The following is a 22730-nucleotide window of genomic DNA, read 5'->3' as shown; positions in this document are numbered from 1 at the left end:
TTTGGGGGACGCTGTTGCTGGACAGCTGAGATCCCTGCAGCCAAAATTATCTTCGACATGTGAACTACAAGATTTTTTTAAAAAAGATACAGACTCTTAGGACCAACTGTCTCACTGCAAATGTGTTGCACTCCCCACAGGACTCCTCTGCAGACCCTCAGTTGACTCCCTCACTATGTCCAGAATGTTGCTTGGGCTACACAGCACTGCTTCTTCCCTGGGACCTGTACAGTGCAACTCAGTGCAGTAACAGGGAACTGGATGAAATGTCATTCAGGCATCTTTGCCAGAATCAATCAACACTGATTAATTGAGGTGGTATGCGTTTCTCTTCTCACTCTTTGTAAATGCTAATACTCTTAGTAACATTTGTTTGAATTAGCTGTTTTAGGGTCAATTTTGAATTCCTCCAATGCATTTATATGGCAACCATTTACCCCTTCAAACTCTATTAGCACAGGGAGAGAAAAAAAAAGAATGGAGGCGGCAATGTAGCTTTGTTATGTCTATTTAAATAGAAAATGTTTATCTATAAAACTATTCAGTCTGCCAGAGAGTAAATATAAAGAAGAAGTCAGCGGAGAACTAGAGATGAGGAAAATACTTTGGCTGTATCTACACTAGCAAGTTTTTTTCAAAAGAGTATTTGAACAAAGGGTACTCTTTCGAGAGATCCCATGAAGCGTCTACACACAAAGTGCTCTTTCAAAATTAAATTGAAAGAATGTGGTGTTGCTTTCAAAATTGATCTTCCTTTCCTGTTTCAGGAAGAGCGCCTTCTTTCAAAAGAAAATGTGTGTAGATGCTCTCTGGGGCTTTTCTTTCAAAAGAGCTGTCCTCATGGCACCTGATTTTCTGCTCCCTGGCCCAGTCTTTTGAAAGAGTGGGGGTGCGTGGAACTCTTTTGAAAGAGCAGATCACTCTTTTGATCCCTTTTTTGTGTGTGGATGCTCTCCTTTCGAAAGAACGCCTTCTGGAAAACATCTTCTGGCAGAGCTTCTTTCTAAAGATCTCTGTAGTGTAGACATAACCTTTGAGTAAAAGAAATTAGCCCACTTCATTTAATAATTAAGGTTTCGTTTCCTCAAAGAAATTGTTTCCTCATGAACCTATTGAAATCAAGGGAAGATAGGTGCCAAAGTACCTTTGATGTGCTAGACCTAACATCCTGTATTATCATTACTGCATTTCAAGTGTTCATATGAGGGTTTCTTCATCAAGTAACGGCATGAGCAAAGCTAATCTGTTCACAGAGAAAGTGCTGATAATAAAAACCTTAATTAGGCCAGGATGTGTTCATCACTAGTGCATGTCAGTATGTGTCACTCCAGTTCCAAGCTACTAGGAAAGACACTTTGGTTCTTAGGCACAGTGGCCAATAGGCTGTTGCTAACAGCCTGTCCCTAAACTGTGCTTCATAGTCTTGCATTACCTTCTACTTTCTCCAGCTCCCCTAAAGTGTGTGCCTCTTCCAGATACCCAGAATCATTTTTGCATCTGGTCCCACTAGTAGCCACTATCCAATGTGCAGTGCAACACCTACAGCATAGGCATTCTGTTACCTAGTAGAATCATCAGCTGCAAATTAATTGCTTTATATGTTTTATGGACTGACTGGGGTGCCTAAGAAAGAACTTCTCAGAATCCATCAAACTGAGCCAGGAGCAGAAGACAAGGAAAAGTGGTTTGGCTCCATATCCAAAAAAGTATGTATGCACCTAAGTCACACTGATCGGGTTAGGCTAAATGGAGGTGCCTGTCAGGGTTCTAAGGCCCAAACTTTCATCTGGGGCTAGGGGAGCTTTCATGTGCCAAACCAGGCAGGCAGTGAGATCCCCACCCTCATGATAGCAAATTGCTCACTGGGGCTGTGGGATGGCTGTTTGCAAATCTGGACTCTGGCTGATTTGGAGCAAGGCTTGACCCCAGATTTCCAGCAGCAGTGAGGAGGGCCCTGCTTACCAAACTAGATGGTATTGCAGGCTAGCATGCTGCTTTTTCTGTAGAAACGGTTGCACCTTGTATTCACTGATTGGCTTCACAGCCTGATGCTTAGACTACAGAGAGACCAGTATCATGTCCCTGTGCCCAATCAGCGAGTGAGGCTTCAACTCTGGCTAGCCCACACCCCATTTGAGTGCTTGAAGAAATATCCCACTGAAGAAAAGCCCTTATGTGGATGCCTTTTGGGGGCCCATATGCTCAGAGCACACTACACCAACTGCTGTTAACATGAGCAGGAGCAACTCAGTTGCCACCCCAGGAAGGGTTTGTACCTTAGGGATTAGTGCCAAAAGGGATTTGGGCACTTAACTGCCAGTTTAAGGTCTAAAGCTGTACTATCCAAAACCTGCTCAGCTGCTGCCTAACCCTGGTGGTGCTTTACATTGCTAGTAAAGGTCCAGTGGCAGCTAACTGGCAAGGGCAGGGAATGTGCACAGAGGCCTCAACAAATCTCATACATGAGCATCCTCAGCAGGTTTCTCTAAAAGGCTGGGGCGGGGGGCATTCTCAGCTGCAGGCCCCAAGCTGCATTAAAAGGTAGCAAGGCACCACAGTTGTCTGGGATTTTTGTTGTTGCAAGAAAGGGCATAGGCACTTACTTAGGTGCAGCAGAGGGGCCTATGGCTGGAAACCCTGAGCAATGGCTTTCAGTGCCTAGGCCCAGCTTCTCAAAAGTATGTAGGGCTCTAAAACTTACTGAAAAAAATGTTTAAATACATTGGAGGGGCTCAGCCCTAAGATCCTTGCCACCTCCTTACTAATCCACTTAAAGCGTGAAGGGGCTCAGACACTAAAGCACTCAGGCCCACAGGGTGGCTTCATAGGCATTGCACATGGAAGCAGCATGCCTGACCTCAGGCTGAATAAGCCAGAGGCTACATCCTCTGTGTGGTTCTAGTGCCCAAGCAGAATTCACCTGCACCATTTTGGAACCCTCACCTGTCTTCAGGGTGAAAGCTGCCCTTGTGTCAGTCTGTACACTTACATTTTAACGGTATGTTGCTTACAAGCAAAGTTGAGAGGCCCTGAGCAGTCTGGTGCAGTGCTAGACAAGAGAAGTGGAGTTAGTTCTGTTTTCTACTGTGATGTGAGAAAATACATAGGTTAGTTTGTTTTAACTGTCCTCAAGGTGAGCTGCTCTTCTAGCAGGGCCATTGCAGATGTCATTTCCAGCCTTTGTTCAGAAAGGCATATTACCCATCCTTATTTAAGCAGATTGCATAATTCTAAATTATTGCTTCATGCCTGATATGCTGATCTGGCTCACTGAGAATACCAATGTGGCTTTATAAGTGGCTATAAAAGCCTGGTCTTGGTTTGCTTTGCAAATTGAAGCCTTCAGGACATAATGGTACTTCACTGACTGTCTCTAGTGATTTAACAGCACTTAGCACTTTTCGCTGTATAACTCATAGCACCTCACAAAACTAAGTATTAAGAAACGTACTTTTACAGCTTAAGCAATTAAACTAAACAAAAAAAAAACCAACTTATGGTGCTTGAGATTCCATCACTGAGCCCCTTCACACAGTATCTGAGCTCCTTCACGCAGTTTTTCTTCTCCCTTAATATAACTCGTCTGTCCTTTAAACACACGCAGAAAAACCTACAAAAGCAAGAGAAATCTTCCTACAGCTGCACATAGCCTTAAAACAGTAACAAAAGCATTTTTGCAGTGGAGGTATCAGTCAATGAACTCCATTTATGCCAGGTTTGTAAAGGCTCTTGTACAAATGATTGCAGAAGGTCCCGTTCAGCCTATGTTTGTGAATGTGTTACACAACTCTAATGTAACTACACCCAAGAGCTAGGCACTGATTCTAATTTTAAATCAGAGCCCTGTGGAGTCAGTAATTCTGATGACTGTATGGCAGGTCTTCAATGTGTGTCAGAATTAGTAACTACTGCAGCCATATGCCCAGCCTTACTGCATTTATCTAGAAAGATTTGTCATGCTCTCCTGTTGCCACAGGGGAAGATTATACCGCTTGCTCTTTTCGCTGCTCCATAGTTGGGGAGCTAGAAGCTGGCAAAGCATAGCTAGGGCTAACTCCCAAAAGGGACGTGAGTTCCTAAACACAAAATTGAGACCTGCCAAGCCCCTGCTCCCAGCTAAGCACCAGCAGAGTGTGTCTGTGCTCCACCTGAAGAAAATCTAGCGAGCTAGAATGCTTAGAACACACCTACTGAAGGGGAGAAAGGCTACACCTCTGTAACCTTTACTCACCCACTCAGCACTCACCCCAGAGAGACCAAGTTTCAAACCTGGACTCTGCCCCTTAGAGCAGGGACTTCATCCCAGGGCTGTATCTCCACACCTGAACGTCCTAAACCCAGGCTGTGGTTTTCACTCAAGTGTTCTAGGTGAATATGTTCTACTTTGATTAGTCAACTAGCCCATGAGGCAGGTACAGGAAAATGATTCTGGTGTTGGATGGTAAGTCCCATCTGATATGCGGGTGGTGCCAAGCAGGTTGCAGCATGACATGGGCAGCCTCTGTGGGCTTGCACAGGCAGGAAGGTCAGCCATCTGGGGGTCCTGGGTTCTGCCATTACCATGTTATTGGCCAGCGTAGCTGAGTCAGTGGGATGTGATTTACCACAAGTATAGAGCTGGTAAAGTTTTCTACCTTTTGTTTGGGGGTGCAGGGCAATTTGACAGCAGGTTGTATGAACCTTGTTTTTATGCACCCCTAAGGCAGCACAGCTGCAATGGCCCTCTGTCTGAGTCTTGAGGCAAATCAAACTGAGCTCTTGTAGAACTGGAGACTGAGCCAATACACCAAATAAAATTAGAGGCAAGATACTGATGTTAGAAGCAAAGACCACACACCTGGATTCCGTATAACCCTAAAGTATCTTTATTTGTTCTATAATTTAATACATATACTTATAAAATAATTATAGCATTTCTTCATTTGTTTCCATTTATAAAAACAAGAATTAAATACAGTTTGAACCATTACAAGCTCTACTCAGTTTTTTTTAAACATACAAGCAGCCCCAAAGGAAGAGCTTCATGCTGCAGCATATTTATATTGCAAGTTGGTGAGAAATACTGCTTGGGTGTAGCTTACTGATACGCCTTTCTGCATATATTTTCCTTACATAATCACAGAGTTAATACAATTAAGAAGGGACCAGGACATTTCTGTCTCGTCTCAACCACAAGGCCTGGCTTTACAAATCACTTCCTCCAAGGACACACTCACTCATTCCTACAGGCCCAATGAGCTGCTAGCATTCCAAACTCCCTCCCTCCATGGTTTTAAAACCTCTCAGTCTGGCTTCAGCAATGCCCATTCAGTAGCTGGTTGACATATGTCCAAAAGCATACCAGTAACAGCCTCTGAAGCAAACCCTGGACTAGCAGTCACCCTTGGCAGCTCCAACATTGTGTAGCACCACAGCAGAAAATACATGCAATGTATTTGTATAACAGGGGTAACATATCTACCTGATCCCACCCTCCCCGTGCCAATCCCCATAAACCGATTGGTGAGCTCTAGCAGCGATCAGTACCAAAAGCCTCTTAAAGCAGCCTGCCTCACATAAGAGTGAACTGTGCCATTGAACCATAGGTGGCACCAGTTTGTAAAACTTTTAACCCTTTGGGCTGGTCATTCCTGAAGCAGGTTTCCAAAGAAGTGCTCCACAGTCTGGTTTCAAAGTATTGCAGATGCTATGCTACAAGAGATGCAATGAGGTCACACATTTGTCTTTTGCATTAGTTGGTGTGCTCTTTGATTAACTTGATCTCTTTGAAGAGACTTGAATGCCACTGGTCTTACTTATCTGAATTGGAACATACTGAATAGAGAAAGATGTTCAATTCTGGTGAATGAGTAACTTAGAATGAATTAAAATATCCTTCAGCCTTGATTAATTATACCTCTGAATCCAAAATACAATGCGGGGCACAACAGTGCTGTGGTAGTTACAATAGCTAATTCACTCGGGATTTGTAAAAGATGGGACAGAACCCTTCCTCAACTCTGCAGCTGTGACACATTCTAACAGCATTTGTTAGCCTGTTTGTCCTTCAGCGTAACAAAGGTCATTCAAGTCTCATTCACCCTGTAGAAGACACCACTCCTGGCACCTGAAGAAAGTGATACGTAAGGCAGCCTTTGTATTCAAAGCAACAATGACTTCAATCTGTCCTTTGTGGTACTATGCTTTAAATAACTTACGTGAAATACTGCTACCAAAGGTGTTTTAATACCTTCCAACCCATCCCATACAGGCATAAATATGCAGTTATAAGTGGATGGATTTTGGAACAAATTAAGGAAGAAATCTACAGAAAGCTCATTCAAAACCTGTCAGTTTCAAATCAGGTGACTGACCTAGCAATCAAGTCTATTTACTTAGGAGGCTTTAACCTAATCTTCAGAATATTCTGCCACAAGAAAAATATGCATGGCTAGGTCTAATAATATTTTAAACAACTTTGCTATAGCTAGGTTACAAAATAAACATTGCTGTAGAGACCATGTGTTTGATATAGTCAGATTGCAGCAGGACAAGAATCCATCTTCAGTCTGTTGATGGAAAAGTGGTGGCTGCTGAGAGACTTGTGGCTGACATATACCCTCTCCCAGTGCTTATCTCCATCTCTGGGAAGGAACGCAGGGCCATTCTGTCATCCCACAGTTCAGGTTCACTTATTGGGATCAGGCTCACTAAAGAGCCTCTTGTTTTCTTTTACACTGTACCATATCCATAGCTGCACTTCACAGACCCAAATGGCAGTGCCAAGCACTTAAACATGAAGGTCTTGAGCTCCAGACTGAACACTGAGTGATCTGACAAAGGTAGCAAGACACATCTTCTTCCCATGAAACGGGCTGGAGTGTAGGGCATAGAGCTTTTCCCACATAGTGGAAATGTTAATGCTAGATTCAGCTGCTGGTCAGCTGCAAGATCAATCCCAAATTTGGAGGGCCTGCTCCACCCTTAGAGATTTAATTGAAAGATTATATCAGAAATATGCTGAGATTTACGGCAAGGTGCCTAACATAGTCCAGGACAAGCTTTATTTCCAGTAGGCAAATGACAAGTGAGCCTTCTCTGCTAGAGAGATGCATCCTGAAGACAAAAAGCCAGACAGACAATGAATCTGCTCAGGGAAGAGACAAGACAACAGCAAATCCAGTGGGGGTGATACTAAGCAGTAGCCAAATACTTGCTTTCACTGTTTGTCTGAGTTGCTGAGATTCACAGACATACACCTGCATTGCTTGACTTTCTGTATCTTCTTGAGTCGGAAAGGTGGATCCAGCTCAGGGCACTCCAGCTCAACAGTAAAAGAGGTGACTTTCTGTGGCTTGCAGAAAGCACAGGACTGGAAGGATTCCTCTTCCTTTTTCACATGCCGGGGGATGTAGAAGGAGTTGCACTGGCCATAGCAGAAGCGATTGATGATAGTGCGGCTTATACAGCCTTCCTCACTGACCGTCTGCCTCAGGGGCTGGGTTTTGCACCAGTCGCTTTTAAGATACTTCCTCTCTGTGACTACCAGGGCCTCCTGGCTGGAAGCCAGTACTTCTTTGTTCAGATGTGGCCTCCCCTCAGAGTTATTGCTTGTGCTGTCTTTGTAGGGAGATGGAATTGCTCCTTTAGGACGGTTCTTCCTGGTGTCTGCTACTTTAACCAAGGCTGCCACCAGAAAAACAGAGAAGGCAAGTTTCCAGAGCATCCTGCAAGAATCACACAACAGAAAGTTAGACAATATAACACTTCAGTACAACTTTCCTTTATTTTATCTGCTCATCCCAGTCGCAGTCAGACAGCATTCACTAAATTGTAGAAACTGCTATTGTACTCTTCATTCACCAAAGGAAATATTTCCTACCTGCCACACCTAAATCAATTATTTCGACACTGGTGACATCCCTGCCATCATATCTAAAAGTATCAAATATCTGTCATGACCTAAGACACTTGACTATGACAAGAAATGAAGGGACCAGTAGATTATCTAGTCTGACCATCTGTGTAACATAAGCCACAGAATTTGATCCAAATATTCCTCTATTGAATCCAATATAGAGATTTTTTTTCATTGTATTGAAGTTTTCAAGTCTACAGTCTTAATTAGTGGACTTGAGATAATAAGACTTAATGTTTACTTTCCTAGGAGAATGGTTAGTTTTTAAGGCTCATTGGTCACCAAGTATGCCAGAAGGAGTGGCTTCTGGCCACTGTGAAACAGGGCCTGTCTGAGACTCATCTACAACAAGAATTCACTACTTCTTCCAAATTTTCTAACTACCCTTTTCTCACTGTTGTATTTCTGCTCTGGCCTCTCTATTTAACTAACTGGTTTGTCCAGTTGACAACAGAAGCTAGTCCAGAACTGACTCTACCCTATCAGGAACAACTGGGAGACCAATTGATTAAGTTTCAGAATTGTGACAAGATCTGCCAATCTCCTGACAGCCCATTTGTGCAACCCCAGTCACATAGGTGTCCTGAAGAATGGATTGTGTGTGTGAATTTGTAGTTTACTGTTTCAAGCTTTTTGGTTCCAGTTCTATTCTAGTTCCAAACTACAATGCAGTCAAGTCCAAAGAGGTGTCTACCAGACCAGTCTCTCACATTCCTTGGGTATTAGGTCTTTCACTGTAAGAGTGAACCTATAAAATTACTTGGTGGCACCAAGTGACCAGACAATTTAACAACAACAAAATGTAAGACTATTAAGAGGAAATAGACAAAACATTGTTAATGTATTGGACTCATTGCCGTAAGGTCTTTTTAGGGCAATAATGTGGGATGATTAACAGAGGTACACATACATGTGCTTTTTTTTTTTTTTTAAGGAAAAGATGTAAATACTCATGTTACTAAGAATAAGCTAATCACCGAGACGTTAAGACACCCCAATCCCTCCCCACCTGGCAGATTAATTCCATATTTTCCCATTACAATTTTCTGCATCAGGAACTGGTCCCCATTAGAGGTACCACTAGATTTCATGAACCAGTCATCTGATCCAGTCTGGCAATTCTTTTTTTCCTGAAGGTCATCCCTCTCTGTAGGATCAAATTTGGCCTAAATCTCCTTAATGTACTCAGAAGTATTTCCACCTCAGAGGGGAAATAGGAAAAGAAAAAGGTATGATGGCGAGACTGCAGTGAACTAGCACTATGGTGACAGTTTCTCTGAATCTCTATGGAAGAGGTGATCCACGATGGTATTAGAAGTTAGGGGGCTTTGAAGTTGTAGAGATACACCAGCGCTTGCATGTGCACACATGCACACAGTTAGCTAATAAGCAAACTAGCTTGCAAAGGTACCAATTGTCCATTAACATCTGTGGTACTTTATATAATAAATCTAGTCTCCGAGTACTTAACTTTCAACACATAAATTCTCATATGAAGACTGGATAAACTCAAAAAAGATTAGATTTGGCTTTCTGTGCAGCTTAACCACCAAGATAACTGAATGGTCAACCCTAGCATCAAAGCAAAACCCTGATCTGATAAGAGTCCCATCTTTAGTTTCTGACAGACATAGGCATCCCAGACTTCCCCAGACTGATCTCATATTATTATATGCTTGTGGCTACACTTTAGTTATGGGTGAAAGAATCGATCCCCTGGTTGTTTATGAATATGCATTCTCTATATAGCTCAAGACCGATATATCAAGTCCCCCCAACAATTACAACTTCAGGTCACATAGAAACAAACAGAACCACTCTACCTACCCTCTCTCCTCACACCAAAAAAAAAAAAAACTATTTCACCATAAATTGTCAAATATTGAGTCAATACTAAGAACCATTTAAGAATAAAATGAAACCGGGATTCAAAACCTCTTCGAAATATAGTGGCATCAAGATCTCAATACAATTCCTCAGAGGGGATTTTAAATGCCTGGTTCTCCCTCTCCCTCCAGAAAGGGGTAGCATAAAAGCCCCACAACACTGTAAACATCTGCCAGCCCTACCAGCTCTGAGTCTGAAGAAAGGCAGGAAATTATAGCAGCTTTAAATAGCTTCTACCCAGAGAAGGAGGGTCATTTGATAGAATAATAAGCTGGGACTTATCCAGTAAATCCACGTTTAACTAATAAAGCATAATAACTCAAAGGCACTATTGTAAGGTTATCAGAAACTTAACTCCACGGTACATTACCACGTATTTCAGCCATCAGTATGGACACACCAGCTATTTCTGCTATTTCATCCCTAGCCAATCTGGGCTTCTAGATATTCAAAAAAGAAGGTATTACTCTACTGACCAAGTAGGTCCAAGTGTTGTGTGCCCTGTTAGAGCCCTGCACTTCTTAGCACTTGGGTGTCTCTTCAGAGCCATGCTATACAGCAAATAACCTGCCTCTGAAAGCCAGGTACGGTAAGCAGCAGAAAATGTCGCCAAGAAAACAAAAATAGTGCTTACAACCCAGTGAAAGGAGCTTTACATGGACTATATATTCCAGATAACCACCATCAAAAAACAGAACCCAATCAAATCACCTTCAGTGAGCAAACTGAAGCATTTTGAAGGATTGTTAAGTGAGCCTACTCCAAAATGGTGCACAAAATATCATGGTAAAGATTCAATTTATTTCATTTCTGAATACACTGTATCCATTGGACTATAGACTACCACCAATAGTAGGCCAGAACCTCAACCCCAGTTCCATTCCACAGAAGAGTCACTGGATTATAAGGCCTGTCTGGTCTGACTTCCTGTATAAAATGTACTAGCAAATTTACCCAGCATTGCTCTGTTCCTTAACTCAATAGAGATTTTATGTTATTTTTTTGGCCATGGGGACAGGGTGAGGTTGAAAAGGAAAAGAATTTATGTGCTTTATTTAAAGCACATTCAAAAACAGTGCTTTTGTGAAGAGAATTTTTATTTCAGATTTAAGAACGGGATTAGTAAAATCTGTCTGTTTATTTTTTGTAAACTTTTAAAAATAGGAATTCCACCAAATGTATTTTTCCTTCATCCTTATAAACACTTACAATGGTGCTATGTTTTAATTTAAAAAAAAAAAAAGGAGGGGGCTATAGTCAATTTGCTTTCCAATAACATTTTCTTACAGTTTTCCAACCTTTAAGCATTGATTTAGCTGTGCGAAAACAGAGCACTACTCCAAATTTCTTCATTTTCTCTCTTTTCTGTAAGGTTTATAGAGGAGCAATCCTATTCTAGGTTCACCCTATTTTTCTGCCTCATCTCGGCTAAGTCTCTTTCAACAGTTGCTCAATCACATCAATTCCGGGGACTGTACTTGATGTACTTATGTTTGGCTTTTAGGAGAAGCATCCCATTCCAGGCACATACCATTTTCTTGGCACAACCAAATTCTTATCTTGCACTAAGTTATAAGAGGAAGCTGTATGCTGAATGTGTTGGCCCTAGCCCTTACTGCTTAGAAGTTCTTGATCAAACAGACACATTCCCTAAAATATATAGTGGATAGAGATTCTCTAGGAATTGTTTTGGGGAAGTGTTTAGAAAAATCATCCCATCTTGATTTTAACAAAGTCAGTGATGAAGAATACACCAGAAGTTTTGGTAAAATGTTCCAGGGGTTAGTTACTGTAACTATTAAAAGGCTTATTTCCAGTCTGAGTTACCAGCTTCAACTTTCAGCTACTGCATTTCATTATACCTTTTTCTGATAGGTTGATCAGCCCATTATTAAACATTAGTTCAGTATACATAGGTAAAGACTGATCAAGTCATCTTTTAGCTTTCTCTGTGATAAGATAAATAGAAATCAAGGCACTCACTCACAGTAAGACATGGCTTCTAATCTATAAAATCAGTTGCATGGTTCTTCTCTGAACCTTCTCCAGTTCAACAGCATCTCTCTTACAGTGTGGGCATCACAACTGGTCCAGCAGCAGTTGCTCTGTGCCAAACAGAGGGAAAAATGATCGGTTCCTCCTCTAAATGGCCCTTGCTTATGTTACCCATCAATGACAGTAAATATTTACAACATTTGGTCAAAAACAGGCCAACCGATCAGTGGGCATGGCAGGGGTAGTTGCCCTGGGCCCAGTGTTTCAAAGGGACCTGGAGCTCCAGCCATTGCCAAAGTACTAATGGTTGTGGCAGCCGGTGTTCTGGGCCACTTTGAAATTTCACAGCAGCACCGCTGAACCACTCTGAATGGCTGCAGGAGGAGGAGAGGACACAGTGCCATGGTCAGAGTGGCAGGCCTTCCTCACTCTGGGGACCATGGTGGCCATCAGCCCCACTGGCCACATCAGACTGATAATCCAGCACCCATCCTCAAAGTCTTTTCCATCCGCTGCTTCCCAGGATAGAGTAAATATGGGCTATAGTCTTTGTTCTCTGAAGGGCACATTTACATTTAACCATATTAAAAAAATACATACTATTTGCTTCTTCCCAGCATACTAATCTGTCCAGATTACTCAGAATACAATGACCTGTCGTCGTCATCATTTTTCACTCCCCCTTATTTTGAGACATTTCCTTACTTTATTAGCAGAACGCTGCGAACTTAATGATTTTATATTTGCAGATAGTGGCATACCTCACTCTCCAATCACCAATTTGTCATGGAGTGTGGGCTTATTTGTTCCAATGAACCCAAGAGCAATGCCATGGGGAGTGTCAGATTCTCAGTAGAGTCACCCATGGCATCAAGGTCAAGGGGGAAGGGTCGAGACAAAGAACGATTCTAGAAGAAGTCCTCAATGACCAAACAGGTGGAGTATAGCAAAGGTAATGCTACAAACAGCTATGAAGGTGGATCAAAGATGCTGTGGACAGGAGACTCCCAGTAATCATGGATACCATGCCACTGGACCTCAGCCTTCTATGCATCAAGAGCTGCGTGGTGGCTGCAGTGCAATAGTCCCTCCATATTGAAAGAAGTCTGAGTACTACTTTCCTAAACTTAAGCCCTATGCTGACTGGCAAATGGGGAAGGGAGCAGGATTGTGACATTTGGAAGCTGTTAGTCATGGACCAGCACGTAGGTGGTAGATGTATCAGACATTCAGTTTCAAGGGCTGGAGGTGGTAGAATGGTCCAGCTGCTGTATCCACAACTCAGCAGCCCTATTTAGGATTCTCTCTGCTCACCCCAAATGAGAAAAGAGGGCTAGAAAAGGTGCCCTAAACATAGTCCACCTCAACCCCCCCCAACTGGATATTAGCATCCAGTGTGTTCACCTCCATGCAGTCAAAATCCAAACAGTAAACTTTGGAACATGGACTATTCGGACTCTAATGGACAATCCAGACAGGTGACCAACCTGAAAGGTGCACAGCAAATATTGTCTGTGAGCTGTGATAATTCAACATTGATATGTCTACCCTGGCAGAAATGTGTAGACCAGAAGGACAGCTAAAGAGAAGAACATGGAGGATACATATTTTTAGAAAGTAACCCCAAAAGAAGAACACACAAATTCATAGAGTAGGATTTGTCATCAAAAATGGACTGATAAAGAACCTATCTGAAGTCCCAGTGGGCATCAGTGAGAATCTTGAGATTTCTGCTTGAAGCTTGCCAAAAACCAACAGGCAACTATCAACAGATTATTCTCTTGGGGGATTTCAATGCCAGGGTCGGAAGAGATGTGGACCTCTGGCAGACTACCACTGGGAAAGGAGGAGTTGGCAACAACAACTCCAATGGAGTGCTCCTCCTTACAAAATGTGCAGGACAGGAGCTAGTCATCATGAACACCCTTTTCTGTCAGAAAAACAAACTGAAGACCTCATGGCAACATCCTCAGTTGAAGCACTGGCACCTCAGACTGTCATCATCCATGCTTTGGATTGGCATGATGTCCTTTTCACATGTGCAATGACCAGTGCTGTTTAATTCTGGATTGATCACTGCCCTATTCAATCCACAATGGCAATTAAAGATTGTCATCCAATGGATAAGTCAGAGGAAACAAATCTGATGAAAGATCAATGTAGAAGTCTTGAAGGAATTCATCAGATGAAGTGGTTTACAGATAGTGCCCCAACAGAAGCTGCTGACAGTACACCCTGAAGATATGGAAAAACACTGGCATCAATTGAAAAAGGCCATCATTGGAGCTAATGGTTTCTGCACAAGCTACCAGTCCAGGAAACATCAGGACCAGTTTGATGAGAGTGAAGTGGAAATTGAACCCCTGATTGCGGCAAAAAGGAAAGCCTTTAGAGCCTGGCAAAGTGACAAGTGCATGCCAAGGCAAAGGCAGAAGTTCAATGTAAAATGAGGACTCTGGAAAAAACTAGTGGTGGACTGAGAAGGGGCAAGAACTCCAGCATTTTTCATATAAACAATATAAAAGGTTTTGTCAATGCCACCAAGGCTGTTTATGTACAGAGAAACCATGAAATCTATTCCGAGACCTGAAGATGGAGCCCAAAGCTTGAAAGACAATAAAGCCATTGCTTCTTGCTGAAAGGAGTACTATAATGAGCTCTTGAACCACCTCTCCACCATGGTCCTAGAATCACTTGACCAAATCCCTCAGCAGTGGCGTAGGGACAATCTTGCAACATTTCCTACCCTGAGTAAGGTCCAAGCTGCCATCTAAGTGACGAAGTACAAAAAGCCAACTGGTCTAGATGGAATCCCTACCCAAGTCTTCAAAGAAGGTGGGCCACAGCTTCACAAACAATTCCGCCTCCTGATTCTCAAGATCTGGGATAGGGAGCAGATACCATGGAATTTCAGAGACATATTGATTGTGCCTCGAAGGAGGGCAACAAGTCAAACTGTGGAAACTATTGTGGCAACAGCAAGAAAAATCTTAGCTTGAATGTTTGCAAACTGACACTTGCCACTCTCAGAAGAAATTCTCCCGGAATCCTAGTGCGGATTCTGACCATTCTGAGGAACAGTGGACATGACCTTCACCACCTGGCAAATGCAAGAAAAAGTATCTTGAACACAGCCAAGATTTTCACATGGAGTTTCATTGACCTGACCAAAGCGTTTGACTTAGTCACTCAATCGTAACACCCTGTGGACTATCCTCTCAAAGATTGGCTGCCCCAAAAAATTCATTAGCATCTTGAGTCTGCTTCACAACATGACTGCCACAGTACTGAGCAACAACAGATCCCAAAGCAACCCCTTTGTGGTCAAAACAGGAGTCAGACAAGGCTCCATCATTGCCCCATCACTGCAAGTGAAATAAGGACATGCTGAAGACACACATGAAAAAGTATAGCATCAGTGTTGACACTTGGGAGAACCTTACCAAAGACTGTCTCCAGTGGAGAATGGTAATTTGGGGGGTGGGGGGGAAGGGTGCCATTGGAGAGGTCCTGTCACAGTGCAAATGAGGACAGGCCGAGAAGAAGGAAAAAAGTGTCTAAAACTGTCCCCCGCCTCGCAACAGCTACCAACACCTGCCCCTTCTGTGATCTGTGGCTCAAGAACTGGGTTGACAAGCCATCAAATGGCCTCACAAATAGGAGGGTGACATGGAGACATCCTACTCATTATTGAGTGACCGCAAAGAAGAGTTGCTTGCACAGTTACAGTGCAGAAACCCACTAACCATTTTTGCAGATCAGATGCAGATATAAAAATTGTGTCCCACAACAGGTTCTAGTGATCAGTGATAATTTTAAGTTATGTTATAGGACATTGGTTACAATTTTAAAGTAGTATATAGTCTAAAAACTGATGCCTGTGGGACACCAGTGGAAACAGACCTGATTAATGATGAATTGCTGTTTATAGACAGCTTTCAGATTTGTGGTTTAAATATTAAGCTCCTGCACTCTGACGTATTTTCAATTGAATAACTCGTGGTTTTGGAGCAAATTGCTGACAAATGTTTTCCTGGTTAATACTCCTCTTGGTTGTTCAAGCCACAAGGGGAGCAGTGAGGAGATGCTACTCGAAAAGGGTTATACGAGGATCCTTAACAACAGCCGTGCATTCAGACCTATGAAGGATGGGTGAGAGAAATCACACAAGAACAAAAACACAGGTTTTGGGTTGTTTTTATGCCACTTGGGATTGCTTTGTCTGAAAATGTTTCTGGAAAATGATACAATGAGGGAGCGGGGATGGAGAGAGAGAGAGGACTCTTCAAACCCAAAGTAGCGAGTTTAGGGGAGAAGATTGACTTTGATATTCCCTGTGTTCTCAAACAGAAAGCCAGGTTGAGTTTAGAGCTGGACAGGTTCCCTGCCCCCAAGGAGGGCTTTTTGCACAAGAATATGCTGGTTTATCAAAACAGACTCTTTGCAGGTAAGTGTTGGTTGCAAGTATTTGGAAACTTATCAAATAAAAAGGAAGCTGAAAAGAAGAAGTTTTTGAAAAAAAATTTAAGAAAGCGTTTCAACATGAAAGGCTTTGATTTTCCAGTTTTAAACAACTTTGCTTCCAACTAAAAAGTGTGTCACTTAGCCATTTTTAACTGTTCTTTTTATCCATTTCCCTTCAATGATAGTTGCTTTCTGTTCAGATTGTCAGCCGTATCCTGAGACTTATCAAAGTTTATGCTGCATAAGTTGAAGTTTTGCTTCAGAGCATTGTTGATGAGTCTGCAACTTTCAAGAGTTTGTACTTTTTCCCAATTTAGCTTATCAGAGAAGGCTTCTTTCAGTGGTCTGTATTCACCCATTTTGATACCATGGTCAAATAAACTAACACAACTAAACCATCACCTGACCGTTTGCAATGCTCCAGGTATCTTCCATTGTAAGAAATTTGGATTCCTGCACATAAGTTTTTGTCATTTTAGGCAAAACTGGCAAGTTACCTTTACAATATGGTCAAGGAGTCCAACCTAAAACTGCAAGGCTCTTATTCTAGCCACACATTACCTCTTTCTCACAGTTGCTTACACAGCACAGTATATTGTGACTGAACTTCATACATCACAAGAGCTAGAAAATCTTATACTTTAAAGATATTTAGCAGCCACAAGCACCCTTTCTAAACATTTTTAAAAGGTGTATGAATGACTAGGTGCTATTTAGATTCTGATACTGGCATCCATTGTTGAAGTACCTGGTAACTTTTAGAAGTGAAACATATATCTCGCCCCAGCCCCCGCTTAGGAGGCAAAATTATATTTTTATATATAAATAAATCAATATCTTTGATGCTGTTACAGTATCACTGTGCAAGGTAATCAGAATGGAAATAAGCTTGGATAGCATTGTTACCAAGTGTGATTGCATTTCTTCAGTTGGATGAACTCTTGGCTCCTATTTGCGTCCTGCAAAATCGTGCAAGTGACTGACCATGTAGAAGATATATAGTGATGTAATGGGGAGCAGTCACCACTTGTGAGTGCCCACTGGTCAAGTATACATGCCTGCATTCCCTACTTGGGGTGGCTCTACAGTGACTCAGATTTTCACCTGAGTCTCACGCAGTGCGTGCCTGAAATAAAACAAACTCCTTCTCAGGGCCCTCTCTAATGTCAGCTTGTTCCCATATTGGAACAGAACAGTGCCCCAGGCTCCTTTCCTGGAGCCAACATCTTCATCCCTTCAGGGCCTCTCTGTCCCCTGCTCTTGAGCTGAGTCAGTACAGTTCAGTTTTCCCCCCGAAGGGTTCCTCATTGTCCAGGCCACTTCCTTCAGTGCGTTAAGGGGCTGGCAGGGAGGAGACCCAGATCTGCCCTCCGCTCTAGTCCCAGCACAAGGACAGATAGCAGCCGTCTGCAATGTCCCTTTAAATAGTTGCTCTGCTGGTATTACTCCCTAGGCCAGTTCACCATAGCCGTGTCTACATGTGCACGCTACTTCGAAGTAGTGGCACTAACTTCGAAATAGCGCCCGTCACGGCTACACGCATCGTGCGCTATTTCGAAGTTAACTTCGACGTTAGGCGGCGAGACGTCGAAGTCGCTAACCCCACGAGGGGATAGGAATAGCGCCCTACTTCGACGTTGAACGTCGAAGTAGGGACCGTGTAGTCGTTGCGCGTCCCGCAATGTCGAAATTGCCGGGTCCTCCATGGCGGCCATCAGCTGAGGGATTGAGAGACGCCGTCTCCAGCCCCTCAGCTCAATGGTGGCCTCATGGAGCGGCCCCTTAAAGGTCCCCTCCCCCTCCCCCTCCCTTCCTGTGCAGAAAGCTGAGGGAACATGCAGGCAGCAGCCCAGACACGCGGCCAGCCTGCACGTTCCTCAGCCACCCACCCAGCTGCGATGGCTGCCCGGCAGCCCCCCCAGGGGACCCCCCCCAAGGGGAGCCAGGACAGCCAGCTCAGCCAGAAGGGCAGCCAGGCTGGCAAGCGGCAGCGGGGCCCCTCCTGGACGGAGGCCGAGCTGCGGGACCTGCTGGGGCTCTGGAGCGAGGAGGAGGTGCTCCAGGTAATGGGGAGCAAGAGGCGGAACGCGGATGCGTTCGCTTGGCTGGCCGACGGCCTGGCTGCCCGGGGTCACCCTGCCCACACTCCTGACCACGTCAGGAGTAAGATGAAGGAGCTGTGGCAGGGTTACGCCCGGGCCCGGGATGTGGCCAGCCGATCTGGGGCCGCCCCCGTCACTTGCCCCTTTTACAGGGAGCTCAGGGACATCCTGGGCCCCCGGCACACCTCCTCCCCTCCGGCCACCCTTGATACCTCGGCTGACAAGCCCCAGCAGGCCCTGCAGCCGGAGTCCGCCCCAGAGGTAAGCCCCGCACCCCGGGGGCCCCCCCCCCGGAGCCCACCCCCGGGACATCGCGGCAGGAGGAGGAAGAGGAGGGGGGCTCTTCCTCTGCAGAATCCAGGCTGCAGATCCTCCACCTCCCATCCCGGAGCAGCAGCCGGGCCTCCGCCCCCCGGGGATCTCCAGACCATGGGAACGGACCGACAGGTAGGTACCCCCCTCTGGCATACACCCCTGGGCTTGAGGGGCGGGGGGTAATAGATATGTGTCCAGGGCCCCCCACATGCTCACATGGCCATGGCCCCAAGGACAGCAGGGCCATGGCCCTCACAGCAGTGCATCAGTCCCTGCCCCCTCCACCCCGCACAACAGTGTCATGCCCCATCCCTGGGGCAGGGGGGAGCGGAACCTCGAGGGGCCCCCGGGAGGAGGGGGTGGGACACCCCGCAGCAGCAGCAGCAGCAGCAGCATGTGATGGAGTGGGGGGAGTGCAAAAGGGAGACTCAGGCTACATATGAGCAACAAGAGCCGAATAGCTCCCAGGGGCAAAGGATGATCCTGGGGCTACAGCTGGCAGGTGACACCTCTGCCCTGAACAAAGAGGAGGGAGGAGCCGAGCTGGCTTGGAATTGGGCGGGGGGAGGGCGGGGGCCACAGGCAGAGGCTAGGGGAAGGGACAGCTGGAAGGCAGCCAGCCTGAGGAGGGGGAAAGCTGCATCCCACAGGGGCCCCCCTTGGGGTCTTCTCCCCACGACGGGTTGGAAGGACTGTCTCTTCCGACAGCTGGTGCTGTCACTCCTGGGAGAAACTGGGCATCTGTGGCCTACGAAACCTCTCCGGCTCTCAGACCCTGCAGGGTGAAGTGAGAGTCACTCCCACCAGGGGACGGGGTGCAGGGCAGGGGGACCCCTGAACCCCATCCATCACAGCAGCATCTCCCGGGGATGGGGACGGGGAACCTGCAGCACAGGGCTGGGGGTACAAAGGCCATGGCTCGGGGCCCACACTAACGCCTGTCTCCATTCTTCTTCCCCGCCTCCTCTCCTGTGTCCCGCACCTGCACCATCACAAGGACCGGAAGAGAGCGCCGGCGAAGGATCAGTGGTCCCAGAGAGCCCTCCGGGACCATCGCTCCAGGCCAGCCCCTCGGCCGAGGACCGACCAGCCCCACGGCGGGCTAGACGGCGGACCCCGCGCCACCACCAGCCGATGGCGATGGACCCCCAGCTGCTAGCCAGCCACTGACGGCAGCTGGAGGTCACGGAGCAGCACCTGCAGCTGCAGGAGCGGGCGCTGGCCTGGCACCAAGAGGGAAGGGGGGCCTACATGGAGACTTTCAACCGCCTGGTGGACTACCTGGCCCCCCCATGCCGCGCCGGCCGCCGCAGCGCCCGCCGTGCCTGCTCCACCAGCCGCACCACCAGCTGCTCCGCCCGTCGCCGTCCCGTCCGCCGTCGCCCCGCCACCCACCGCCGAGGGCTGGAGCACCGAGGGACCCCTGGAGCCAGCTGAGACTCGCCGGGCATGTCTTCCGGTCCGGCCCACCCCCAGCCAGCCCAGGACAGGGCTGCGGCCACGGCGGGGCTCCCGGCCGCCCACGCCCAGTGCCGGACTGTAGGGGCGAGGGGCCCAGGACGTGGCCCCGCCCCTTGTATATAGTTTAAACTTATTTGTTTGTGCCCCCCATTTGCCCCGTCCCCCCCATGTAAATAGTTCTCCCCTTTATCCTCCCTGGTTTTCTTTTTATTAATGAGGACACTTGTTTGTGACGATTGTTTTATTTGTACATATGACTTTGTTTCCACATGTTGTATATGGTTTGTTCTTGTTTTATATATTTATAGTTAAAAAAAAAAAAGTTCTCAAAGAAAAAGAAGTTTAAGTTCAGCCACAAGTGCGTGCTGTCATTTGTCCAGGAAAAGTGGGAGGGGGGTGCGGTTGAGTGCTCCATGGTGTGGGCGTTGGGGCAGGGGTGTGGGGGAGGAAGGGGCGGGCAGTGGGGGGCCTGGGCAGAGTTCACCCCGCGGCCTCTTCATCCAAGTGGGCCCGCAGGGCCTCCCGGACCCAGGTCCCTTTGGGGTCCACCTGCCGACTGGGGGCAGCAGGTGGCTGGACATCGGCCCTGCCGGCCTCCACAGCCCAGCCCTGGAAAAAGGTCTCCCCCTTGCCCTCCACCAAATTGTGCAGGACGCAGCAGGCACCCACAATCAGGGGGATGTTGTTGGGGCCCGCATCCAGGCGGGTCAGGAGAGATCTCCAGCGCCCCTTCAGGCGGCCAAATGAGCGCTCCACCACCTGGCGCGCGTGGTTCAGGTGCTCATTGAAGCGCTCCTGGCTAGCGGAGATATGGCCCGTGTACGGGTGCATGAGCCACGGCCGGAGGGGGTATGCCGCATCTGCGATGATGCAGAAGGGCATGGTGGTGTCCCCCAGAGGGATCTCCTGCTGGGAGATGTAGGTCCCCACCTCCAGCTGGCGGCACAGGCCCGAGTTCCGGAAAACCCGGGCGTCGTGGGTGCTGCCAGGCCAGCCCACATAAATGTCCTGGAAACATGCCCGGCTGTCCACCAAGGCCTGGAGGACGACAGAATGGTAGCCCTTGCGATTGAGGTATCGTCCTCCACTGTGATGCGGGGCGCGGATGGGGATGTGAGTCCCATCCAGAGCCCCAAAGCAGTTGGGGAAGCCCAGGGTGGCAAAGGCCGCGATGGTGGCATCTGGGTCCCCCAGCCTCACGAGCCTGTGCAGGAGCATGGCATTGATGGCACGCACAACCTGCAGAGAAAGCACATGAGACAGCACCAATGAGGGGTGAGCAGGGTATGCGTGGCCCTGCCCTGCCCTGCCCTGCCCTCCTTTGCCCGGGCCCCCCTCCCCTCCCCTCCCCTCCCCTGCCCGGGCCTCCTCTGCCCTCCCCTGCCCTGGCCTCCCCTGCCCTGGCCTCCCCCCGTGGTTTCTCTTACCTCCATGATGACAGCCCCGACGGTGGCCTTGCCGACACCAAACTGCTACCCCACGGATCGGTAGCTGTCGGGAGTGGCCAGCTTCCAGACAGCGATGCCGACCCGTTTCTCCACTGTGAGGGCACGCCGCATGGCGGTGTCCTGGTGCCTGAGTGCAGGGGTGAGCCACTGGCACAGCTCCATAAATGTCTGCCGGCTCATCCTGAAGTTCCTGAGCCATCGTCCCACTCCCCAAGCACCAGCCGCTCCCACCAGTCGGTGCTGGTGGGGTAGCTCCACAGCTGCCGGCGTGTGAGGCGGGGGCGAGGGGTGCTGCAGGGTTGGGGGTTGAGCCCTGCTGCCCTGGGGGCAGCTCCTCCTCCGGGGTAGCAAGGAGGTGCTCAGCTGCCTCCCGCATGGCATGGAGCAGTGCAAGCCCTGCTCCTGCCGTGAGGGCTGGGTGGACCTCTGGCTGCTGCTGCTGCTGGGGGTCCATGACTGCGGCGCCCGGGGGCTGTGTGCCTATGGCTCTGCAGACCGCGTGCTGTGCAGGCTGAGCGTGTCTGGGAGGGGCCCTTTAAGGGAGCGGCTAGCTGTTGCCCCGGAAGCACTAGTCCACCCTGTGACCCTGTCTGCAGCTGTGCCTGGCATCCCTATTTCGATGTCTGCTACTTTGGCATGTAGACGTTCCCTCGCTGCGCCTATTTCGATGTGGTGCTGTGCAACGTCGAAGTTGAACATCGACGTTGCCGGCCCTGGAGGACGTGTAGACGTTATTCATTGAAATAGACTATTTCGATGTCACTACACCGAAATAAGCTATTTCAATGTAGGCTTCACGTGTAGACGTAGCCCATAGCTCCAGCCCATTCTTCAGCCCTACCACAGGGCCTTGTCGTAGCACAGTCCTGGCATCCGAGACCACCATCTCTAGCATGGAACTGAATTCCTTCTGGCCCTGCAGGTCTTCTTATCCTGACCTGCTGGGCCTTGAGTGACTGTGCACCATACAGCTGTTCTAGGCAGCTCAGAAGACATCTCTACTACCCTCCTCTGGGGTGGGGTGTAGCATGCCCACGAGGCCTCCTGCAGAAGCCATCAGGGCCTAACCTGTTAAAAGTAGTCACAGCGTATCGATATACACACACTCTAAGCAGATCTCACTTACCATATTTAGCTTGCTATGGAGCAAAAAGATTCTAG

The 22730-nt window shown here is 47.2% G+C and overlaps 1 protein-coding gene across 2 annotated transcripts in view; it reads right to left on the bottom strand.

Annotated features, from left to right (window-relative positions):
* Window positions 1–4848: 4848 nt before the first annotated feature.
* GREM2 (gremlin 2, DAN family BMP antagonist) overlaps window positions 4849–22730 on the bottom strand; it is a 61852-nt gene continuing 43970 nt past the window's right edge. The window contains exons 1-2 of one of the 2 annotated variants that reach the window (XM_074988642.1): window positions 11772–11834; window positions 4849–7706 (exon numbers count right to left, since the gene is read on the bottom strand). In XM_074988642.1, coding sequence (XP_074844743.1) covers window positions 7199–7705 — 507 coding nt within the window. In that variant the 5' untranslated portion in view covers window position 7706; window positions 11772–11834 and the 3' untranslated portion in view covers window positions 4849–7198. Of the gene's footprint in view, window positions 7707–11771; window positions 11835–22730 lie in introns of those variants that run through there. The other variant, XM_074988641.1, reaches the window with a different exon arrangement.

The sequence above is a fragment of the Carettochelys insculpta genome, chromosome 3 (genome assembly GCF_033958435.1).
Source record: "Carettochelys insculpta isolate YL-2023 chromosome 3, ASM3395843v1, whole genome shotgun sequence".
NCBI lineage: Eukaryota > Metazoa > Chordata > Testudines > Carettochelyidae > Carettochelys > Carettochelys insculpta.
The sequence above is the reverse complement of the archived record's forward strand: the minus strand, read 5'-3'. Positions and strand labels throughout refer to the sequence as shown.